Raw genomic sequence first — 19,047 nt, 5'->3', positions numbered from 1 at the left:
TACGTTTGCCCCGATTTGGCTTCCGAGTTTGTGATCTTGACATTTCCGAAGACTAAAATGTGCTAGATCCAGGGGAGTGCAGTGCATGTAACAGCAATAATGGCATCCATCCTCTATGTTGAATCTTCAAACCAGCAGACAGATAGTCATCCTCACAAACTCAACCAAATACCTGTTGGCCTCACTGACGTCTCCTTTCTGGGGATAGAGAGCATTAATTGTACAAGTCAGCACTATAACCCAAGGATGTGGAGCAAGACATTTAAATTATTTAAATTCATATTGTGTCTAACATAGCAGATTACACTGCATCTCTGCAAAACCTGTTCTGTCAGTGGGCTGTACCCTTACTTTGGGAAAAGTAAATAGCAAATTGCAAGATTTGTCTTCAATGCAGTCTTTTTGCTACATTTTTCAGTGAAAAATCAGTCATGGCAGTTGTTTATTGAGATGTATATAAGTTTGTGAAACTGGTGTGCCACGTATGTGTGACGTAGCATTTGACAGAAATACACGGTATTTATTGAAATTGTTTCAGCTAGTATTTTTATTCCACCCAAATGTTGGAAATGCATTCATGTTCTCAAAACATCGGGCGTAATCTACGTACAGTGCAGATCTTTGTTATAGAGGCGCTGCTCTACCCTCCGCTGTTTAACTAAGGAGCAAGCGAGCACTGAGCTGGTGGGCCACGCTCAGGGCCACCTTTCTATGGGACAAGATGTGCGAGAGTCTGTCAGCTGAATGAGGCCGCAGGGAAAGCGTGGTGTGAGGTATGCGGATGGTGAAGCCAAAAAGGAGAACGCCTGTAAATGGAATAAAACCCTAGAGCGAGCGTGGATGAGTGGTTTCAAGGTGGGGGAAGAGGCGACCATTAGCGGGCAGGAACCAATTTTGTGTTACATTTTGTAGAAGTGGAAAAGTACAGCAGACATGGAGATGGTGCACGTTCATCATTAGCCTGTGGAAGAATGAGATTTGATGAGTCTTCCATTTTTTTTTCCATGTGTAATTGGGCAAATCGTTTTAAAGAAGCAGTTCCTGCCGGTGGCCGCAGGAGCCCGGCTGCACCGGTCCTGCCACCAGCGGCGCCTTCAGCAGCGCGGCTCCCTGGTTAGGCAGCCTCCCTCCCTCTCCTCTGGGGGCCAGGGCAGCCCGGGCAGCGCCCCGGCCCTCGCCGGCCCGGAGGGAGGCGGACGGGCGCCCGCAGCCGCCCCGCAGCCGCGCTCCCCGCGCCGCGCTCCCCGGGCCGCCCCCGGCCCGGCCCCGCTCCGCTCCGCCCCGCCCCGCGCCGCGCTGCCCGCCGCTGCCCGGCAGGTGGCGCCGCTGCCGCCGCTCGGCCGCCAGCGCGGCGCGGGCCGCAGCCCCCGAGTTCCGCCGCTCCAGCCGCCGCCGCCGCCGCCGCCGCCCAGGCGCCCGGTGCCGCCGCCGCCGCCGCGCTTTTCCCGCCTCCTCCTTCCCGCCCGCTCCTGCCGCCCCGGCCCCTTCCCCTGCCGGGGCCCCATCGGCCCGGCCCGGCCATGGCCACCAAGAAGGCGGGCTCGCGGCTGGAGACGGAGATCGAGCGGTGCCGCTCGGAGTGCCAGTGGGAGCGGATCCCCGAGCTCGTCAAGCAGCTCTCGGCCAAGCTCATCGCTAACGGTGCGGGGCCGGGCGGCGCAGGGCGGGAGGCGGCAGGCCGCGGCGGAGGGCCCGCGGGAAGCAGGAGGCGGCCGGCGGGGCTCCCGGACGCCGGGCCCGGCAGGTGCAGCCGGGCGGGCCGGCGTGAGGGGCCTGCGGGCCGCCCCGCGGTGCCCGGGGAGGCGGCGGGGAGTGGGGGGCCGCTGGAGGGGCGGGGAACGGGTCGCGGCGGCCCGGCCGGCGCGGCCCCGCGGAGCAGGAGCCCGAGGGGGGCGGCGGGGAGGCGGGTGCCGCTGGCGGCCTGAGCCCGGCGTGCCGGCGCCTCGGAAATCGCCCCGGGGCGGAGAGCTGCGGCGGTCAGCCCCGCTTGAGCACCCCTCTGAAGTCCCAGGGAGGCCGCGTTTCGTCTCGCCGGCAGCGGGGCCCTGTGGATTCGCGTCCTGAACTGCTGAGCGGTCTGATGGCTTATCACGGGTGTTGCAGTTTTGCGGGCGCACACGCTGACAGTGAGCGTGGAGCCCTAAATGACCTTCTGCCTCCTGTGCACAGCCGGAGCAGCTGTACACGGCCTGTCGTATGAAGGCTTCTGTCCTTTTACTTAAAAACACACCTCAGCAATATAGTGCCGCTTCATTTATTTTCTTATAAAAACTCTGAATGGTTTGCTTGGTGCCTTATTTCTTACATCACAAACTTTTAAACGTTTAGCTGAAGGAGATGAAAAGCAGTGCTTCCTTCTGAGCTTTGGAAGTGCCTAAAGAACAAGGGGGATGCAGGGAAGTTCTCTTTGGCATGGATGCCTTCCTTCTGCGTGTGAGAAAAGACATGGGGATAGTGTCTACCTCTCTGGGCTCACTCATCTGCATGAGGTGGACCTGGAGGTATTTTAAGAGAGAAATCAAGTCTGCAGAGACAGAACTTGGGGTGAATTCAGTGGTGATAAGTTAACATATAGAGAGGATGAGGCATAAGGTTGGCGTCACTGGGAGTGCGTTGCGAAGGCAGTGATAGCTTTGCACGTTTAGGCAGAGAAGAAAACTGCATGATTTGGGTCTATAGAAATAAAAATATCAGCCTCTATCTCAGCTGAAACCAGGACAATAAAAGAGGAAAAGTCTGAATCAAAGTAAGGAGAAGGGAGAGAATTTAAGAATAGGTGGATGGGTAGTAGAGAACCTTACACGCATCGGCCTTAAAAACAATTGGATGATGATCCTGAAACACACTGGTATTATACTAACTAAAAATAAACACAGGCGAAAAGGTGGAAGGTATGTTTAGTTTAAGGACATGCTTCACTGAATTATAGACTATGGACTAGTTAGAGATCGGTTGAAGCAAAGGCAAATGTTTTTTGGCTGTCTGGTTGAAAAGAATGATCCTTCATAGTTTTAAGATGTACTAAGGTACTTTGGACAGGTAGGGAGAGCTAGGCAGATGTTATTGACAGTGTGACTTAAACGTCTCTGACCTGGGCACTTTTTACCTAACTGAAGCGTATCAGAGAAGATTATGCAGTCTGCATAACTTTACACTTCAGTGATTTTCCTATTATGGTATCTTCTAGATTCTGTACCAGTCAAAATACAAATTATTGGAGCATTTCCTGATCTTAAAACATGGGAAAGTATCATGTGTAGATTTTGTCTTTCTGACAGCACAGGAATGGTTAAATCAATGTCCACAGCTTCCAAGTTCTAGCTAACTGAGAACATCAACAGTCAGTAAGCTAAGTGATCGTAAGGGACTCTCCGTTTGTAGTGGAGTAAGACAGGAAGAGAGTAATTTATTTAATGAAATACATGCTCCTGCTGTTGAGAGTGTCTAAAACTGTAAGTTTGTGTTCTAGATCCTGGTGTACCTAACAGGTTGCAGGCCAAGGTTATGAGCTAGTGAGCCTACGAAGGAGAGGCAGTGCCTCTGTTCCACCCGGGAAGACAGATAGGAGCTGAAAGGCGCTCTGATGCGTAGGCCTGTTGTTAGTTAGGCCCTCTTGTTAGTTAATCTGAAGCAATTAAGGCCTGTTGTTAGTTAGGCCCTCTTGTTAGTTAATCTGAAGCAAGTAAGGGCAAAAACCGGGCAAAGGCCCTGTTGTTAGTTAATCTGAAGCAATTAATTTAAGAAAAAGTACTCAGGACTTCACTGCTTCCTTCTGTAGTAATGTTCAGTTTTACAAATCAGCTAGGGAGTGGATAACCAAAGATCTGGTTTTTGGCTGAATGTGTAACAATGTCACAGGAATGATTTACAAGCATGAGAGAAGGAAAAAGAGGAGAAGAAAAAGAGAGGAGGGGAGAGTTTAAGATAAAGAGGGAAGAGAAATGTTAATGGATTGGTCACTGCCTTTGCTATTCTAGAAGTAATAGTCACAAGTTGCATCATGGAAAACGTGTGCACTGTGTTAAGCCTGTGACTGGCATTGTTTTTCACAAAGGATAGCTAGATAAAAGAAGGGTCTTTAACCTAACTCAGAATTGTTAGGCACTTATCCAGTTTGTATTACATTTCTCTCCTTCAGAACCAGGACTCAGCAACAGTAATAAGATTCATGCCATGTAACGCAAATCTCTGTTTGAGCTCTTGCTTCATCAGCACTCCCATAAAAGACTGGGTCAAAACTGTTATGTGCAGGTGTGGTGGGTTAGCCTGGGCTAACAGCAATGCCCATCCAGCTCAGTCTCTCCCCTTCCTTGGTGGGGCAGGGGCAGAAAATAGGATGAGAAGACTCGTAGCTTGAGATAAAGACAGGGAGATCACTTACTAATTACTGTCGCAGGCAAAACAGGCTCGACTGGGGGAAAATTAATTTAACTTGTTGCCAGTTAAAATAGATTCAGACAGTAAGGAACAGAAAGACACGAAAGCAGCACTTTTCCTCTCCCCCTTCCCAGGCTCAACTTCACTCCTGCGCCCCAGACTCCTGTGCCCCTCCCCGCACGGCGCGGGGGGCAGAGGGGTTACAGTCGGTGCAAGGTGGTTTCTTTCTGCTGCTCCTTCCTTCTCACGTTATTCCTCTGCTCTGGCGTGGGCTCCTCACTGGCTGCAGTCCTTCAGGAAAAAAGTCTGCTCTGGCACAGGCTCTCCATGTGCCGCAGTTCCTTCAGGGCATATCCACCTGCTCCAGCTTGGGTCCTTCCCAGGCTGTGGATATCTGCTCCGGCACCTGGAGCACCTCCTCCCCCTCCTTCTCTGACCTTGGTGTTCCCTTTGCTGTTTCTCACTCCTTTTGTTCCCTCCTCCTCTCTGTGGCATTTTCTGCCCTTTCTTAAATACGCTTTCACAGAGCTGCTGCCAGCTTGGCTGAGGGGCTCAGCTGGGTCTTGCTGTGGGTCTGCTGGAGCCAGCTGGGCCTGGGACAGGGCAGCCCCTGGCCTCTCCCCACAGGGGCCACCCCTGCAGCCTCCCGCTGCCAGCACCTTGCTGTTTACGCCCAGTACAGCAGGATTTACAAAAACTGTAGCAGCTGGCATAGAAATCATCGTGCTACTCTGGGGTTCACGAAGATGTGGTCCTTGGCTAGTCTGTAGGCTGTTTGGTTGCAAGAAAGGTGGTGTACTCAAGTGTTCACATCCTGAGTATCCCTACTCAAATGGAACCGAGACAAACCCCAAGTTGTTAGAAATAAAATCTTAAAGCAGTTTTTACTAATGACACTTTGTGAGTGTTCAGTTTAACTAACTGAAAAAGGTTCCTTCTAAGAAAATGATCTGAAGAAATATTGTTTCCGTTCGTTGAATTTTGTCTAACATTGCAAATGAACAGCATGGTGGTGAAGCATGGTCATGAGAGTTAGCAAAAGCTCCAGGTACAAAATGGCTTGTTCACAGATTATTGGAAGAGGTAAAATAGTAAATGTTGAATATCTGAAATTAATGAGAATGTATCTTAAAGTGCACCCAGAATTGGGAAGCATTGGTTATAGGATTCTTTTCTATCTTAAGCCAGTCTGAATGGGCTACTTTATTAAATAAAGCCTTAATCTGTAAGAGAACCATGTGCAACTTCGTCTTGGAAAACTTGGTTGCCATCAAAACCACAGTTGTGTGAATGAAATGCAACATGCCGTAAGAGGGAGATTTTCTCCGAGATTCTCTAAGTTCATTGTAGCAGTCCCCAAAATGACTAGTGATGACTACAACACTTTGATGTTAATGATCACATATATTTGAAATCCCCATTGGGTTTTTTTCATTAAAAGCTTTTCTTTTTTTAAGATATCTGTAAAGTTGCTCTTCTGAAATATTGAAAAATAAGACATGAAATACCAGTGATGATTGTTTTTCAGTAAGTTTATCATAACATGTTGGTCTTAGAGCTGACTCATGTATTTTATTGAAGTGTTCAGGTTTATGAGGATTGTGTTTTGAAACCTCTCTGCAATAGTTTTAATGAGAGTATCGTGTCATTCATAGCTTTGGGAATTGGGATTCTCAGGGTGCCTGGAATTTTGTGGTGTTTGAATGATAATTGTGGAAGCTAGCAATCACATTTCAAAGCCGATTGCAAGTCCGTCATGAATTTTTGATGAAACAGTAGCTTCTCGAAGGAAGCAGCTACAATGGTCTTCAGTACGAAGGTTGTGTCTGCTCAGAGCATTCTCAGGACATCAATGCTCTAATGTTTTTTTTCCTTCCTTTGGAAACACAGTGAGGAAACCTTAGGTCAGTTCAGTGGCAAGCTGTATGGATAAAATAAAGGATCCATGAATTTCCACAGGTATTTCCGGCCATTCATTGTTGCTGCAATCGGAACATGACCTTGCTCAAGTTCAGTGAGATGTATGGCTCTGTCTGGAAAAGCACTGAGGAGGCGAATTTTTATAGTTCAAGTGAGGTAGAATGATGTAGTTCTGTAGAAACCTTAGCTGGTGTGAAATATTGCATTACTGTGGGGAGAGAATGCATGCCCCGGAAGTTTGCGGATCTATACGCTACCAAGAGCATTGTGACATTGCCATGAAAATAGAACATTACCTACAGGTATCAAGTATTTGCTGCTGGAAGTATACCAGCCCTTTAACACACTGCTTTCTTAGCAATCGAATTTCTTATTATCATTACTATCCCATTTCCATTTGTTATTGTTTTGTTTTGTGTGTGGTCTTTGCTCTGACTACCTTTCCTTTCAACAACTTGTTTCTATAGTTTCTTATTATATCTTTTCTCACATTTAGCCTTGCAGAATAAGGGAGCACAGAGGAGTTAGGAACAGAGTAGCAAAACCAAAGGATCAGGAAGTATTTTAGATGTCTGTTTTTTGTTTGTCACTTTCTATGCTGCTTCTTTATCTGGATACAAGTAGGACGTAAAAATAGAAACATCTTATCAGTTTTCATTTGTTTTGCTCCCTTGTGAAATACAAGACTTCAGATGTATGGTTAAAGCTTATCCTCAGAGTAAACCAGGGATTTCTAAACCTCTTAGGAGTCATGCCCTACTTAGAAGGTGTTTATTAAATTTGTTTGGTTTTTATACATACAGCTTGTAATGCAATGTATATATGCAAAGCTTTCCAAAGAGATCAACATCTCTACCAGAAAAGTTTGGAGGCTGTGATGCAACATGCCTTTTTGCATTTCCACAAAAGTGGAAATGAAGCTCTCTCTTCTTTTGTTATCTTTTTTTTGTTTTCCTTCTGTTGCGTTTGCTATCACATTTACAGAACAAGCGTACTAAGGACACACATTTTTCTGAATGAAGACCAAAGATGGTGACAGTACTAAGATGTGTTGTCTTATTTTTGACTGACAGCTTTGTTTCTTCAGATAGGCAGGGGTGTTACAACAGTGTAAGTGATTATGTAGATCTGCTGTTTGTATTCCAACTGACTTGTCATCTGAAAAAGAAAATGCTAGCATAGTCAGTATGATTTCACAAGTAACCAAGCTGGTCTAACACCTTGTTGCTATTGTGTGGAGGAGCTCTTTCTTCCTACCTTTACTCAAGCTGCTCCTTCGCTATGCAGTTTCTCCTGGTTACGTGTTCCTGGCCTCTCACTTGTGTTGGTGAACACCAGAGGTGGGACTTACTGTGCTGGGCCAGCAGAAAACTCTGTGCTCCTCTTTCTGGAGTTAGTTTCTGCTGGTTTACTGAGCTGATTTGCCTCCCACAGGGGTCTGAAGAGTAGTATAACAGCTGGTGGGAAATGAACAGTGGCAGCAGCCAGTGAAGGGCAATGCCGAGGGGAACTTTCTTCTTCTCCCACGGTGAGGAAGCATGTAATTGGTCTGAGTGGAATGAACTAAGTACTTCTGGGTATTTGGAGGTTATAGCTGCTTACATTTATAAGGATACTTCCATATATTATGAATGTAATTATTTTAGAAATTAGACATCTCGCATATTAATGTTGGGTTGATTGCACTCTGTTGCTTTGTTTAAAATCATAGAATTAGAATCATTTAGGTTGGAAAAGACCTTTAAGATCATCAGGTCCAACCATTAACCTGACACTGCCACGTCCACCACTAAACCGTGTCCCTAAGCACCACATCTACACCTCTTTTAAATACCTCCAGGGATGGCGACTCAACCACTTCCCTGGGCAGCCTGGTCCAGTGCTTCACAACCCTTTCGGTGAAGTTATAAGAAGAAATGGTAGCCTGACTTATCAGTGTATATATACTGGTATATGTCTGTATTATAGCTGCTGTAGGTTCCTTTAACCTAACTTCAAGGGCTAAAGGTTAGCATTAACTTTGCTAATGAACTTACTTCCCCATAGAATAAACTCAGACTCATTGATACCACTTTAGTTTGAATTTGATTTGCATGGTAGTAGAGAAGGGGACAGAAGGTCCTCACCATGCCAAATGTGGGCCGTGCTCCTTCTCTGCCAAATCTGGGCCATTCCCCCTCCTCGCAAATCTGTCTTGTAAATAATCAGATTTTAGAATTTGATGGTTAAGTTCTCTGCAGTTTTCTCTGCACTGAACACGATTTAATTGGTGATCTGATAAGGAACGACTGAAGACAAGAACTTTGTAAAAAGCAGAGTGGCAGGATGTTGAGATAAATTGGAGGGAGTGAGGATGTCCAGCTAACAGTGCTATGCTTGTTGGTAGCAAGACCTTTAATCATTGGAGGGCATTTGATCTCTGCTCCAGGCTCCGGAGGCAAAGTGCTGAATCTAGGCATTTCCCTGGTGTCAGCAAATGGGTGGCAGAATGCATAGTGGCAGTTATTAGTAAGCTGCTCTGATCAGAGATGTTATCAGTTGCTCTGATGCTTAAGGAGATGTTGCATGAGTTTCTGCAAGTTCCCACCCCACTGATGATCTGTGTGTGGTATGATTCCACTCAAAATGTGTATGCACAAACAGAAATCCTTCACTATAATCTCGTATTACCTTCAACACAAGGGAATGCATGAAAGATGGTGGGGTTTTTTAATATAGTTGTGAAGTAATTTTAAATCTCCTTTTTACAGATTTTGCTACAGCTTTATAGTGTGTATGCTGTTGTTTTCCAACAGGATCTTGGTTCATTCAGTTCACAGAATAGACTGGCCTGTGGAGATAGAGCTATAAATCTTAAGGCTGGAATCAAATATTTTGTCAAATCATTCATTCTGTCCTTAGAATTATCTTGATCACTGCCTGTGGAATTATCACATAAGAAATCTGTAAAATCTGTAATATTGCAGTAGGAAGAAAGCTGCACTTAAACACTCTGTTACTAAGTTTGTCACCCATATTAGTATTCTGTAGAGATGGCATATTAACAATGATTAATCAACAACTCGAGTTTTGATACAGCTGCTCTACAGCTGATGTTTCTGATGTGTAACATGTAAAGGGCGATAAAGCAAAGGAAGGACTTCAAAATATGTGTTTGTATTGTCTGGAAAAGAGGAGAGGATCAGGATTTGACCCTAACTGATACTTAGGAGTTGTGTCCTTGATAATGAAAGTAGATTCTGAATGTTTAAGCTGTCCTGAAGGAAAGGAGGAAATAAAATAGGACTTGTGTGTTACAGTGTTTGGCAAATGCTACTCTTCTGCTGTTAAGTTCCCTGTTTAAGCATTTAATCTGAAATTGTGTATTGTTGTTCTGTTTTGGTTACTTCCTTGGCTATATGAATTAGGGCTTCCCCTTTATTAGAAGCTTGTTAGGTGCTGGAGCCCTGGTGCAGACAGCTCCTTGGGGAACTGACACCTATTACGCAGTTATGCCTCATCCCGAGGTGGGGAGTGTTGCCAGGTTTCACAGAAGACTTCTCCTTCCTCTTCCCAAAAGGAGGTGTAAACTGTGCTGCTTTCACAAAAAGTGGGTGGGAAGTCACTTTTGGCTCTAGACAGATCCTGAATGCAGCTCACCTGAGCCCAGTAACTTGTTTTATCTCCATAAAACTTTTGGAAAGGCAGCCAAGATATGAACACACCAACAGCTTTCAGGCCCTCCCCTATTTTTTCTGCAGTTAATTATGTGAACAAGTTGTTGCTTATCTTTCAAATGTGCCTTATTTCAAATTCAGGTTTGCCTGGGCTCAGCTTCCAGCCACATTTCTGTTTTTCTTTTTACATTTAATTACAGTCTGTTTACCTTAATGGGGAGAAAAACTCTGTGCATTAATCAAGGCTCTAATGGGATTGCTTTAGAGCTGGATTTAAGGAGAGGCAGAAGTAGAGTACCTACTGCTTTTAGAACAGCTGATAGAATTTAAAAAGAAAAAAAACCAGCAAAGTTGATAAAAGATGCTTTCTGCCTTAAAGCTGGTGGTTATGTACCTGAGACAATCATCTCTGAGAGTGACAGGTGTAGGCTACTGCCTTTCAAGAATGTACTTGAGGTTTCCCAGGTGGAGCTAGTAGGGGGGAAGAGGATGAGAAGAGGCTGTTTTTTGTGAGTGACTGGCTTTTGGAAATGGTAGAGAACTGCAAGATCTCCTCTTCTGGGGAGCAGAGGCTCATCTGTGTGCTTTCAGCTGAGCTTTGGGTCATCCCATAGATGAAAAATGTCCCTCTTCTGACCTGACAATTAATCAGTGATTAATACAGAGAGATGTCCAGGGAGTGAAGGTGCGAACCAAAATCTGTAGATGGTGAGGCTTAGGAGTAAGGAAGTGTTCCTGATGTATAAGATGTTGGGCAGAGTCAGGATCTCTTCAATCTCTTATTTCTTCATTTTTGTCCACCATTTTCTTTACCTTCTTGGGAGAATAAAAGTTGGATTCCATTGTCCTCATCTGTCAAATTTGCACTGTGCTGTAGTGTAGCTGTTTGGTAGAGCATGGATGAGAGTCCCTGTCCCCATGACACGGTTTGGTTTTGCTTTCCATCTAAATAGTCTCTAGTCTGCTTTTGTTGTTGTTGTTAGTAGCAACAGGAAAACTGGTTTGTCCTTTGAGAAACACATCATGGCAAGAAGCAAGATTGAAAAGAATTCCTAGCTATCACAGCATGTGCTTTTCCTGTTCTCCAAGTCACTCTTTGATCTTCTCTGTAACCTAAACAAAACATAAATGGAAAGAAGCTAAATTTTGATCATTCTCCCTCAATGTGGTAAACACCCAAAGATGATGGTGATCTTGTTTCCCACACTTCGTGCTTCCCAGTCTTGCGTATGACCCACACTATTTATTTCTTGGTTTTACATTGCATTTGTCTGAATGGGCCGAGTTTAATTCAAACATAAACTTATCAATAATCTAGATGATATGTTGTGGCTGTCCTGGCTTGATGATTTACTGTTCTGATGGTCTTAACATTTCACAAAATTTGGGAGCTTGAATATAAAAAAAAAAAGCCATAAAAATAATTGGAAACAATTGCTGCAGTTTTGTTCTTCTTAATATGTGCCCTCATAAAATAAATTTCTGTAGTAGTGGTACTTTGGAATTAAATCTGTGTATGCATAAATAGTCTGGGAAGCCTGTAATATTTTTCTTCAAAGCGAGTTTTGGCTGTCGAGCAGGAAAATTGCCTAGATTCTGCATAGCTGCACAGTAAAAGGGTGCCATGCCCTCTGTGTACTTAAGAGGCAGAGGAGTGAATGACTCCGTATAATTAAAGGTGTTACCAAGTAGAATTAAGTTTCTTTGAGCAGCTGACTCTGTATTTTCTGCTTCTGGTTTTACATGTCTATCATCTGCATCAGTCCGCAGCCTTTCTGCCAATAGTGCCTATTGGTCTGCACGTGTTCTTTAGCTATTCTACTGTCCCCAGAGACCTGGACAAGATCCTGGGCAACCTGCTCTAGTTGATCTTGCTTGGAGCAGGGGTTGTTGGACTAGATGATCTCCAGAGGTCCCTTCCAACCTCAGCCATCCTGTGATGCTGTGAGTTCTTGCTACTTAGTAGTCAGTGATGGAATCATAAGTGACATCTCTATATCCATATATTGTTTTTCTTTGCCTTAATGTTTACCTTGTATAAATCTAAGATTAGTTTTAGCATTCATTTTAAGTAACGTCTGGTCAGAGTTACTTGAATGGGTACTTGCAGACTTCTGCTAATATTCCTCTTCGGGTTCAGCCAGTGCTCTTAATGACTGTTACATGCATCATGAACAAAGCAAATGTCTTTGTTTTAAGCATATGGTCAACTTGTTCCCAGTTAGAAAACACGTGTTTCATGCTCTTTCTGCCAGATGAATATGAAATCAGCTCTGGATCCAGGATTTCCAGATCCTCCTCTGGAAGAAAGCTCCTTTTCAAAATGGCCTTCTTAATAAATGTTCTGTGGGATGCTATAAGATTTTTCTCCTCTTCTGCTGTTTTTACAGAAACTTTACTCTGAAATTTTTGTCTGGGTACTTTATGGAGCAATTGACCCCTTTGGGATCCTTCTTGCTGCATCCCACTCCTGGATAAAAATTCCTCAGTTTGTTTTTTTTGATTTAGGCATAATGATAATCCAACATGTTTTAGGAAGTCTGAGGAAAAATCCTCTCAAAATGATGCAACGTGCAGCCCTTCAGGTACTCTGAGCCTTCAGTTTTACCTTTGGAGAGAATAAGAGTTTTAGGGATTGAGTAGGAGGAGTTTCCTTTCTCACTCCCAAGCTAGTTTCCCTCTGGGAAGATTTGAAGCACCAGAAGAGATTACAAGGCAAGTCTTGACTTGCTGGAATCCTGCAAGTCAGCTTACGGTCCCACTGGGATACTGGAAATCTCATACTTGTCCTCTTTACCCCTTGACCCTTTGCTCCCCTGCTTTTTAAAATTTTTCTGTTCTTAGTCCTGAGTGAAGACTTGAGGTTTTTAGTTCTTTCTCTCCCTGGAATCCAGTACAGGGCAGGTGAAATATCGGCGTCTTCTGTTCTTACAGCTCCATGCTTCATCTAATTGATCTCACCTCATGCAGTATTTTCATTTGGAACTAATGATAACCATGATCTTTCAACTTCAGTGCATTTGGACGATTGTGGTTTTTAAGAGTCTGAAATATGTTACCTGAAATACTGAAGATTTTGGTGGAAGTGGGTGAAGTGATACAGCATGCTTCTAGATTTGTTATCTGCTTGCTTGCAAGGAAAGATTAAAGTTTGTTTGGCCAGTCACCTCAGATTCTGTAGCTAGTTTGCTCTGTATTTCCCATTCCTAAATACTTCGTATTCAAATTCAGATCCTCAGGGCTTGAGTCTGAGGCTGAGCCTCTTTGCTTAAATCTTTGTGGTAAGAGATTTTTCTTGCACATTTTTCTTGCAGCTGTGTAATTCAGAAGAGAATGAAATGAAATACTAAAAATACTTCTTTTAATCTATGCCATTTGGCATATAAGGAAAAAAACACTGGTTGTCCCCATACTCTTTCTGCCTTTAGATATTGAGCTGTCGAGGCTCCATAATGCGTAACTATCTTTGTTAGCACAGGACCGTGGGTATTCTTGCCAGTGTACCACAGCAGTATGACACGGATGTTTCATTGCAGAGGAACATCTTGTGCGTGGAGCCTTGATACCAGGAGCAGGGTTGTTGATAGTTGTTGCCGCAGAGGTGATAGCAACTGTTTTATCTGTGAGAAGCTTGTTTGTATTGTATCTTTTAAGTATTTCCTTGTGATGTTAAAAATACGACTGAAATAAATAATTTTCAGGCCCTTTTAAAAAATATTACATTTTCTGCATTAATGGTAGGAACACTTGAGAAACCACACAGATAGTAGTTGTAGCCTAGATAGCCTTCAGTGTCTTGCTTTGGCTTTTATCCAAGACTGTTGAATGACCACAGGAAAAGTAATAGTTTAACGAAGCAGCTATTTGGTACCCCGCAGAACAACAGGTAGCAGGTTCATTAGTTCTGTTGAGAACACTTAATCATTCACTACGGATGTATCTTGGTGTACTCTGGAATCGAAGGAACTTTTAAAGTCACCTCTTGGAGAGGGATTCTGCAGGCAAGAGACAGAGCTCCCAATCTGTATTGTTAGGGCTTTTCTTTTTTTGAGCTGTGTGCAGTGTTGCCATTCTTTCCTTTCTCTCCCCTTCTCCCTAAACTTACTTTTAGAAAGGAATTGAGAGCTAGATATTCCTCTCACCTAGCCTGCTAACAGCCCCTGGGTTCTTCAACAAATGCCTGGAGGTTGTGGTAGCATTCATCAGAAAACTGATTATTTTGTATTTCAGCATGTGATTCAGTGGATGATTCAAGATGGACCATGGTTTTAAGCTAATAGTAATAAGTATTCTTCATCATCCTTGACCCAGGATAAATGAAGATTAATCCTCTGTTTTAAATCTCTTTTTTTCTGCGAGTAACTGCTTTGGATCCCGACAGTGTTGTAACAATTTTGCTTCAAAAAGCAGATGTCAAAAATCAAGTAGCAAAGCAGCTGTCATGATATTTTTAGACACTATTTTACAAAGACATGTCATCATGTGTGGTTTTCCCCCCACCCCGTATTTATGCCAGCCTTTATTCTAATTTTGAATATGGTTAGGGCTGATCCATATTGCAGAGAGGGATAGCCATGTCTGCACAAGGTTCTTCTCAAGACATTTTGTATGAGTGTCTCTGAGCTTTCTCTAAGCTGAAAGAAAGCAGCTTGCATGTGTAGAAGTGTCTGGGTTTTTTGCTTTCAGTGCTAACAGAAATGGATATTTCACCTAAAGCATCCTTCAGTTTGTCTTGCAGTTCCAAGGTGCTCAGACTGGTTTTTGATTATAGGCAGAGGACATCCTATTAGGCAGGTGGATTGTTTCAGTGATACTGTGATGTTGCAGAAACAGATGGGCAAGCTAGGAAATGGTTCTGCAATGCAGTTGTGATATAAGTAATCAAATATCCCCTGACTCTACTAAGTAGTTGGTGGTGGTGAACTCTTCAGCTGAGGAATGGATGAATAAGAGGGAGTCTTTCCTTTGATCAAGAATTTTATATTGATCCCTAACTATGTCAGTTTTCTAAAAGTGGGAAGCTGGTTTTCATGGTATTGATACTGTTTACTAACATTTTTTTTCTTCTGAAACATCTATTTAGACTGTCTGAAAGAACGCTAGACTTCAAGGTATCTAAAAGCTTTACACAGTTCAATTCTGTCTTTAAAAAGTGTCTCAGAAGAATATAATCTAGATCCCTCATACTGTGCTGGAAGAAAAAAGAAAAGCAATTTCTTCTCAAACATTACTTACGTTATTTCAGGATGTCTTAAGGCATAGCTAAAACTGATTAAAAACGCTGCTAGAGCTATTATTTAATGAATGGTTTCTTTCAGAAATGTCCATGTAATTGAAATTTTGTCATAAGCACCATCGAGGCCCGATCGTACTGGCACAGAATGGTTGACATGCCTGGAGCCAATGCTTTGTTAATAAAGCACTCTCTCGGTCATAATTTGGTTTAAAAATTTGTTGCCAATGTCTGGCCCTGACCGACTGACTTAGCAGATGAATGACTTGGTAAATAAGAAAATCCTACTTTGCAGTAACTTTTATGGTTTGCATTCTGTGACCTGTTGTCTTCCAGTGTTAGTCACCAGCAGCTGAGCGAGTGCGGCACTTCTGTGATGAAAGCCGGTCTGACGGTAACTGTTTCTCTTATGGTGCTGTGTCGCATGATATATAGCAGTGGTACAGGGAAGGGGTGAGTTGTGCTGTGTATGAGTGACCTAGAAGAACAGTTTTTGTTTTGATGCTTAATAGGATCTGTGTGTAAGTTGCGGCTGTTGCTTTCTCCTCTCCCGCCTTTACTCTGAAGGAAAGTACGTGTAATACATGTTGCTGCACTGTGACTGTCCCTGGCTAGCGTATGGATCACTAGCTTCTCTAACTTCCATCACTGATGGGAACAAAATATCTGGGTGCTATAGACTACTTTGATTCTCATCTTAAGGTGTCTGGATAGTTTCAGAGTATGTGCCAGCATGAACTTAAGGCTTTGCTCTTGCTTGTGTCCGGTCTTTAGAGACAATATAATATTTTTTCAAGTCGTTGTCAGAGAGAAGAAACTTATCTTAGGGTGGAGGCGGGAGGATGAGGGAGGGGCGAGAGAGAGACTAAATTACATTTTCCAGAGGCAGCTTCTTGTTTCTCTCCTCTCACTTTCCCCAGTGTGAGAAATTTTCCTGTGTACAAGAGAGGAATAATCTTTCAAACTTTCTACAGAGTGCTAGATCTGTATCTGTGCCTGTCTTGTTCTTCTGTGGCCCCACAAGTGGGTGGCAATTGGAGCTTCTAGAGCTGGTCTTCCTCTTTCTGTGGTGCAGCTGTTGAGCAACTGGAGTATGGAGGGGAGTATGGCTACACGCTGCCCTTGCATGTGCCAGTGCTGTTCTTTGGTTACAGGCAAAATGATTGTTTTCCCCTTTAGGGGAAAACCATCCCTTTAGGGATGGTTTCAGCACTTCGTTTTAAGAATCCTCATGCCTCAGGGAATGCATTTTCACACCTAACAGTGCAAGGTTTATTTTCTTTTTCCTTAGTGTCTAGCCTGTTCTTCAAGATGTCTGCTAATGTATTGTAACTGTCCTAACTAGTTGTTTCACATGCTTCCATGACAATTTTGCAGTTTGTATAAACAAAATATCTCTGGCAGCTGGTGCACAGTCGAGCTGTGTTTTTTACCTGTCTTTCCATAAAGACTGATCTACTGTATTTAACTTAATTAAAGAAATGCTTGTTACAGGAGTGTGGGCCAGAAGAATTTTTGAGACCTACTTAAAGGAATGCATATGAGAGGGAAGGCATGTGTGATACTTTATTCTTTGGCACGTTTGAAGTTCTGCTATTTGAAGTGTTGAAGAATGTCAATGATAGACCTCACTCTTTTCATTGCAAACAGTATTGATGATATTTCAGCTCCGAAACTAAAGCACTGCTTTTCGAGTATCATTTGATTCCTTGCTCTGTTTGATGTTCGTGTTTCCTCAAGCTTCTTTGGAAATGAAGTTTGCTCAGCCAAGCGTTAAACTGAATAAAAGGAAAGAGGAATGTTGCTTGTTAAATGAAATACTTTGGTTTTGATGAGTACAGATCAGGGAGGAAGTATCTACTTGCACATCCTTTAAAACTTAGAGTAAAGAGTTTGACATATTTTTACTTGTTTTTAAGTCACCACTTAGCTTTAAAAATACAATTAGCAAAATTAATCTTCACTGTTCTTCTCCCAGGTAGGACATTACTATGCTGACCTCAAGTATGATTTTCAAAGCCCACTCTTTTTTTTAATCACCTTTAAAAAAAGAGGCTCATAAACAAAAATTTTGTACTCAGAACGCTCTCTGGAGTCTTCTGAATATTACTGGTAAAATGCCTGTGCTGAAAGGACCCCTCAGTGACCTATTCTTTGCAAGGCAAATAATTGCATCCTGTGAAAATGTTCTGAAGCACAGTTTTGTAAGTTTGGAGTGGGCCTCTAATCTCCGAGACCCTTTCACACAGCACATGTTAAACTCCTTACACCAAAGACTAACCTGCCTTGCATTGGTGTACAAAACCAGCTGTCTTTTTCTGTGCATGCAGTTTACACTCTCTGATTTCCAGAGAGATTGGAACAGTTGCAGAAAGTGCAGTCCTACAGAGTGCTGTGCTAAAGCTATCTTTGAACAGAGCAATGTTGGTCATAATATCTGACTTTACTATTTGTTTGTAATAGTACTGTGGCTATGCTAATGAAATGTGGAATTTGGGATTAGGCTGTAACAACGGGGATTTGGTCCGAAATACCAGGTTTAGATTTGGTCAGTTTAATGTCTTGTTTAGTTTGCAGCTTGAAACTGAAGCTACGCAAGCTGTTGATTTTTATCAATTACACTAAGACTTCTGTTTGAAGAAAAAGAAAGAACAGGCAGAAAATAAACTGTAACAAAATAGATGCTGAAAAAAAATCTCATTTTAGCATATTGCTGCTCTTGGAAAATTTTCTTTATTGCAGCAAGTGACAAGTGTCTGGACCTTTTGTGCTTTTTAGTATATGTATCAGTGCTTGCAGAAAATCTGTTGATACTGATGGAAAATTACTCCATTTGATGGAAAGGTCTCATGAATTGAAGCATTATGCTGTGACACAGGACGACTGTATTGGGTAAAGGGGGCGTATGCAAGTCTGCTACCCAGGTGGGCTATGTCAGAGTGCTGAAAGAGCTGGCCAATGTCATTGCAAGGACACTGTCATTTTTTTAAAGGTCCTGGTGGTGAAGGATGATTCCTGGTGACTGGAAAAAGGCAAATATGGCCATTTGCAAGAAGGTCAAGAAGGAGGGTCCAGGGACTGCAGGTTGATCAGCCTAACCTCAAGCCCTGGAAAGATTAGGAAGCATGTTCTGGAAACTGGTTGGAAGGATGAGGAGGTGATTGGGATCGGTTGACATGGGTTTATCGAGGACGAACCAACCAGATAGCTTTTGATGATGAGAAGTGACTGACTGTATGGATAAAGTGGAGACAGTGCATATTGTTGGCTTCAACTTTATCTAGACTTTGGACACAGTTCCCCTTGGACACAAGACAGTGTATCTTGTAGCTCAATTGAAAAGACAGGTGGTAGGTGGAAAACTGGCTAGGCTCAGAGGTTTGATCACAGGTTAAAAAAAAAAAATCCGATCTGTGACGTATTAGAAGTGGGGCCTCTCAGGGGTCGATACTGCAGTCAATACCGTTTAGTATTTTTCTTGGTGATGTAGACAGTGAGAATGCACCCTCAGTGGTTTTGTGGGTGATGAAAAACTGTAGGGGAGTATATGACTGCTGTTTAGAGGGATCTCAACAGGCTGGAGAACTGGACTAATGGCAAAACTCATGAAGTTCAGCAAATGCCACGGTCCTGTACTTGAGAAGGAATAACTGTAACAGAATAGCCTGGGGATCAAATGGCTAAAAAGCAGCTTTGCAGAAAAGTATCTGAAGGACCTGGTGAACAACAAAGGGAGCGTGAGTTGGCAGCAAACCCTTGTGGCAACGAAGACTGACAGTACACTGTGCTGTATTAGTAAGAAGTCAGCAGTTTGAGAGAAATTATTATTCCCTACTGTTTGTCACTTGTGAGACCACATTT

At 43.4% G+C, this 19,047-nt stretch overlaps 1 protein-coding gene across 2 annotated transcripts in view; it reads left to right on the top strand.

Annotated features, from left to right (window-relative positions):
* The first annotated feature begins 1,339 nt into the window (after positions 1-1,339).
* The window catches only part of TTC7B (tetratricopeptide repeat domain 7B), a 147,024-nt gene continuing 129,316 nt past the window's right edge, over positions 1,340-19,047 (top strand). For both annotated transcript variants that reach the window (XM_072865636.1, XM_072865634.1), the window contains exon 1: positions 1,340-1,641. In XM_072865636.1, the coding sequence (XP_072721737.1) occupies positions 1,521-1,641 (121 nt within the window). In that variant the 5' untranslated portion in view covers positions 1,340-1,520. The remainder of the gene's footprint in view (positions 1,642-19,047) is intronic.

The sequence above is a fragment of the Ciconia boyciana genome, chromosome 6 (genome assembly GCF_034638445.1).
Source record: "Ciconia boyciana chromosome 6, ASM3463844v1, whole genome shotgun sequence".
NCBI lineage: Eukaryota > Metazoa > Chordata > Aves > Ciconiiformes > Ciconiidae > Ciconia > Ciconia boyciana.
The sequence above is the reverse complement of the archived record's forward strand: the minus strand, read 5'-3'. Positions and strand labels throughout refer to the sequence as shown.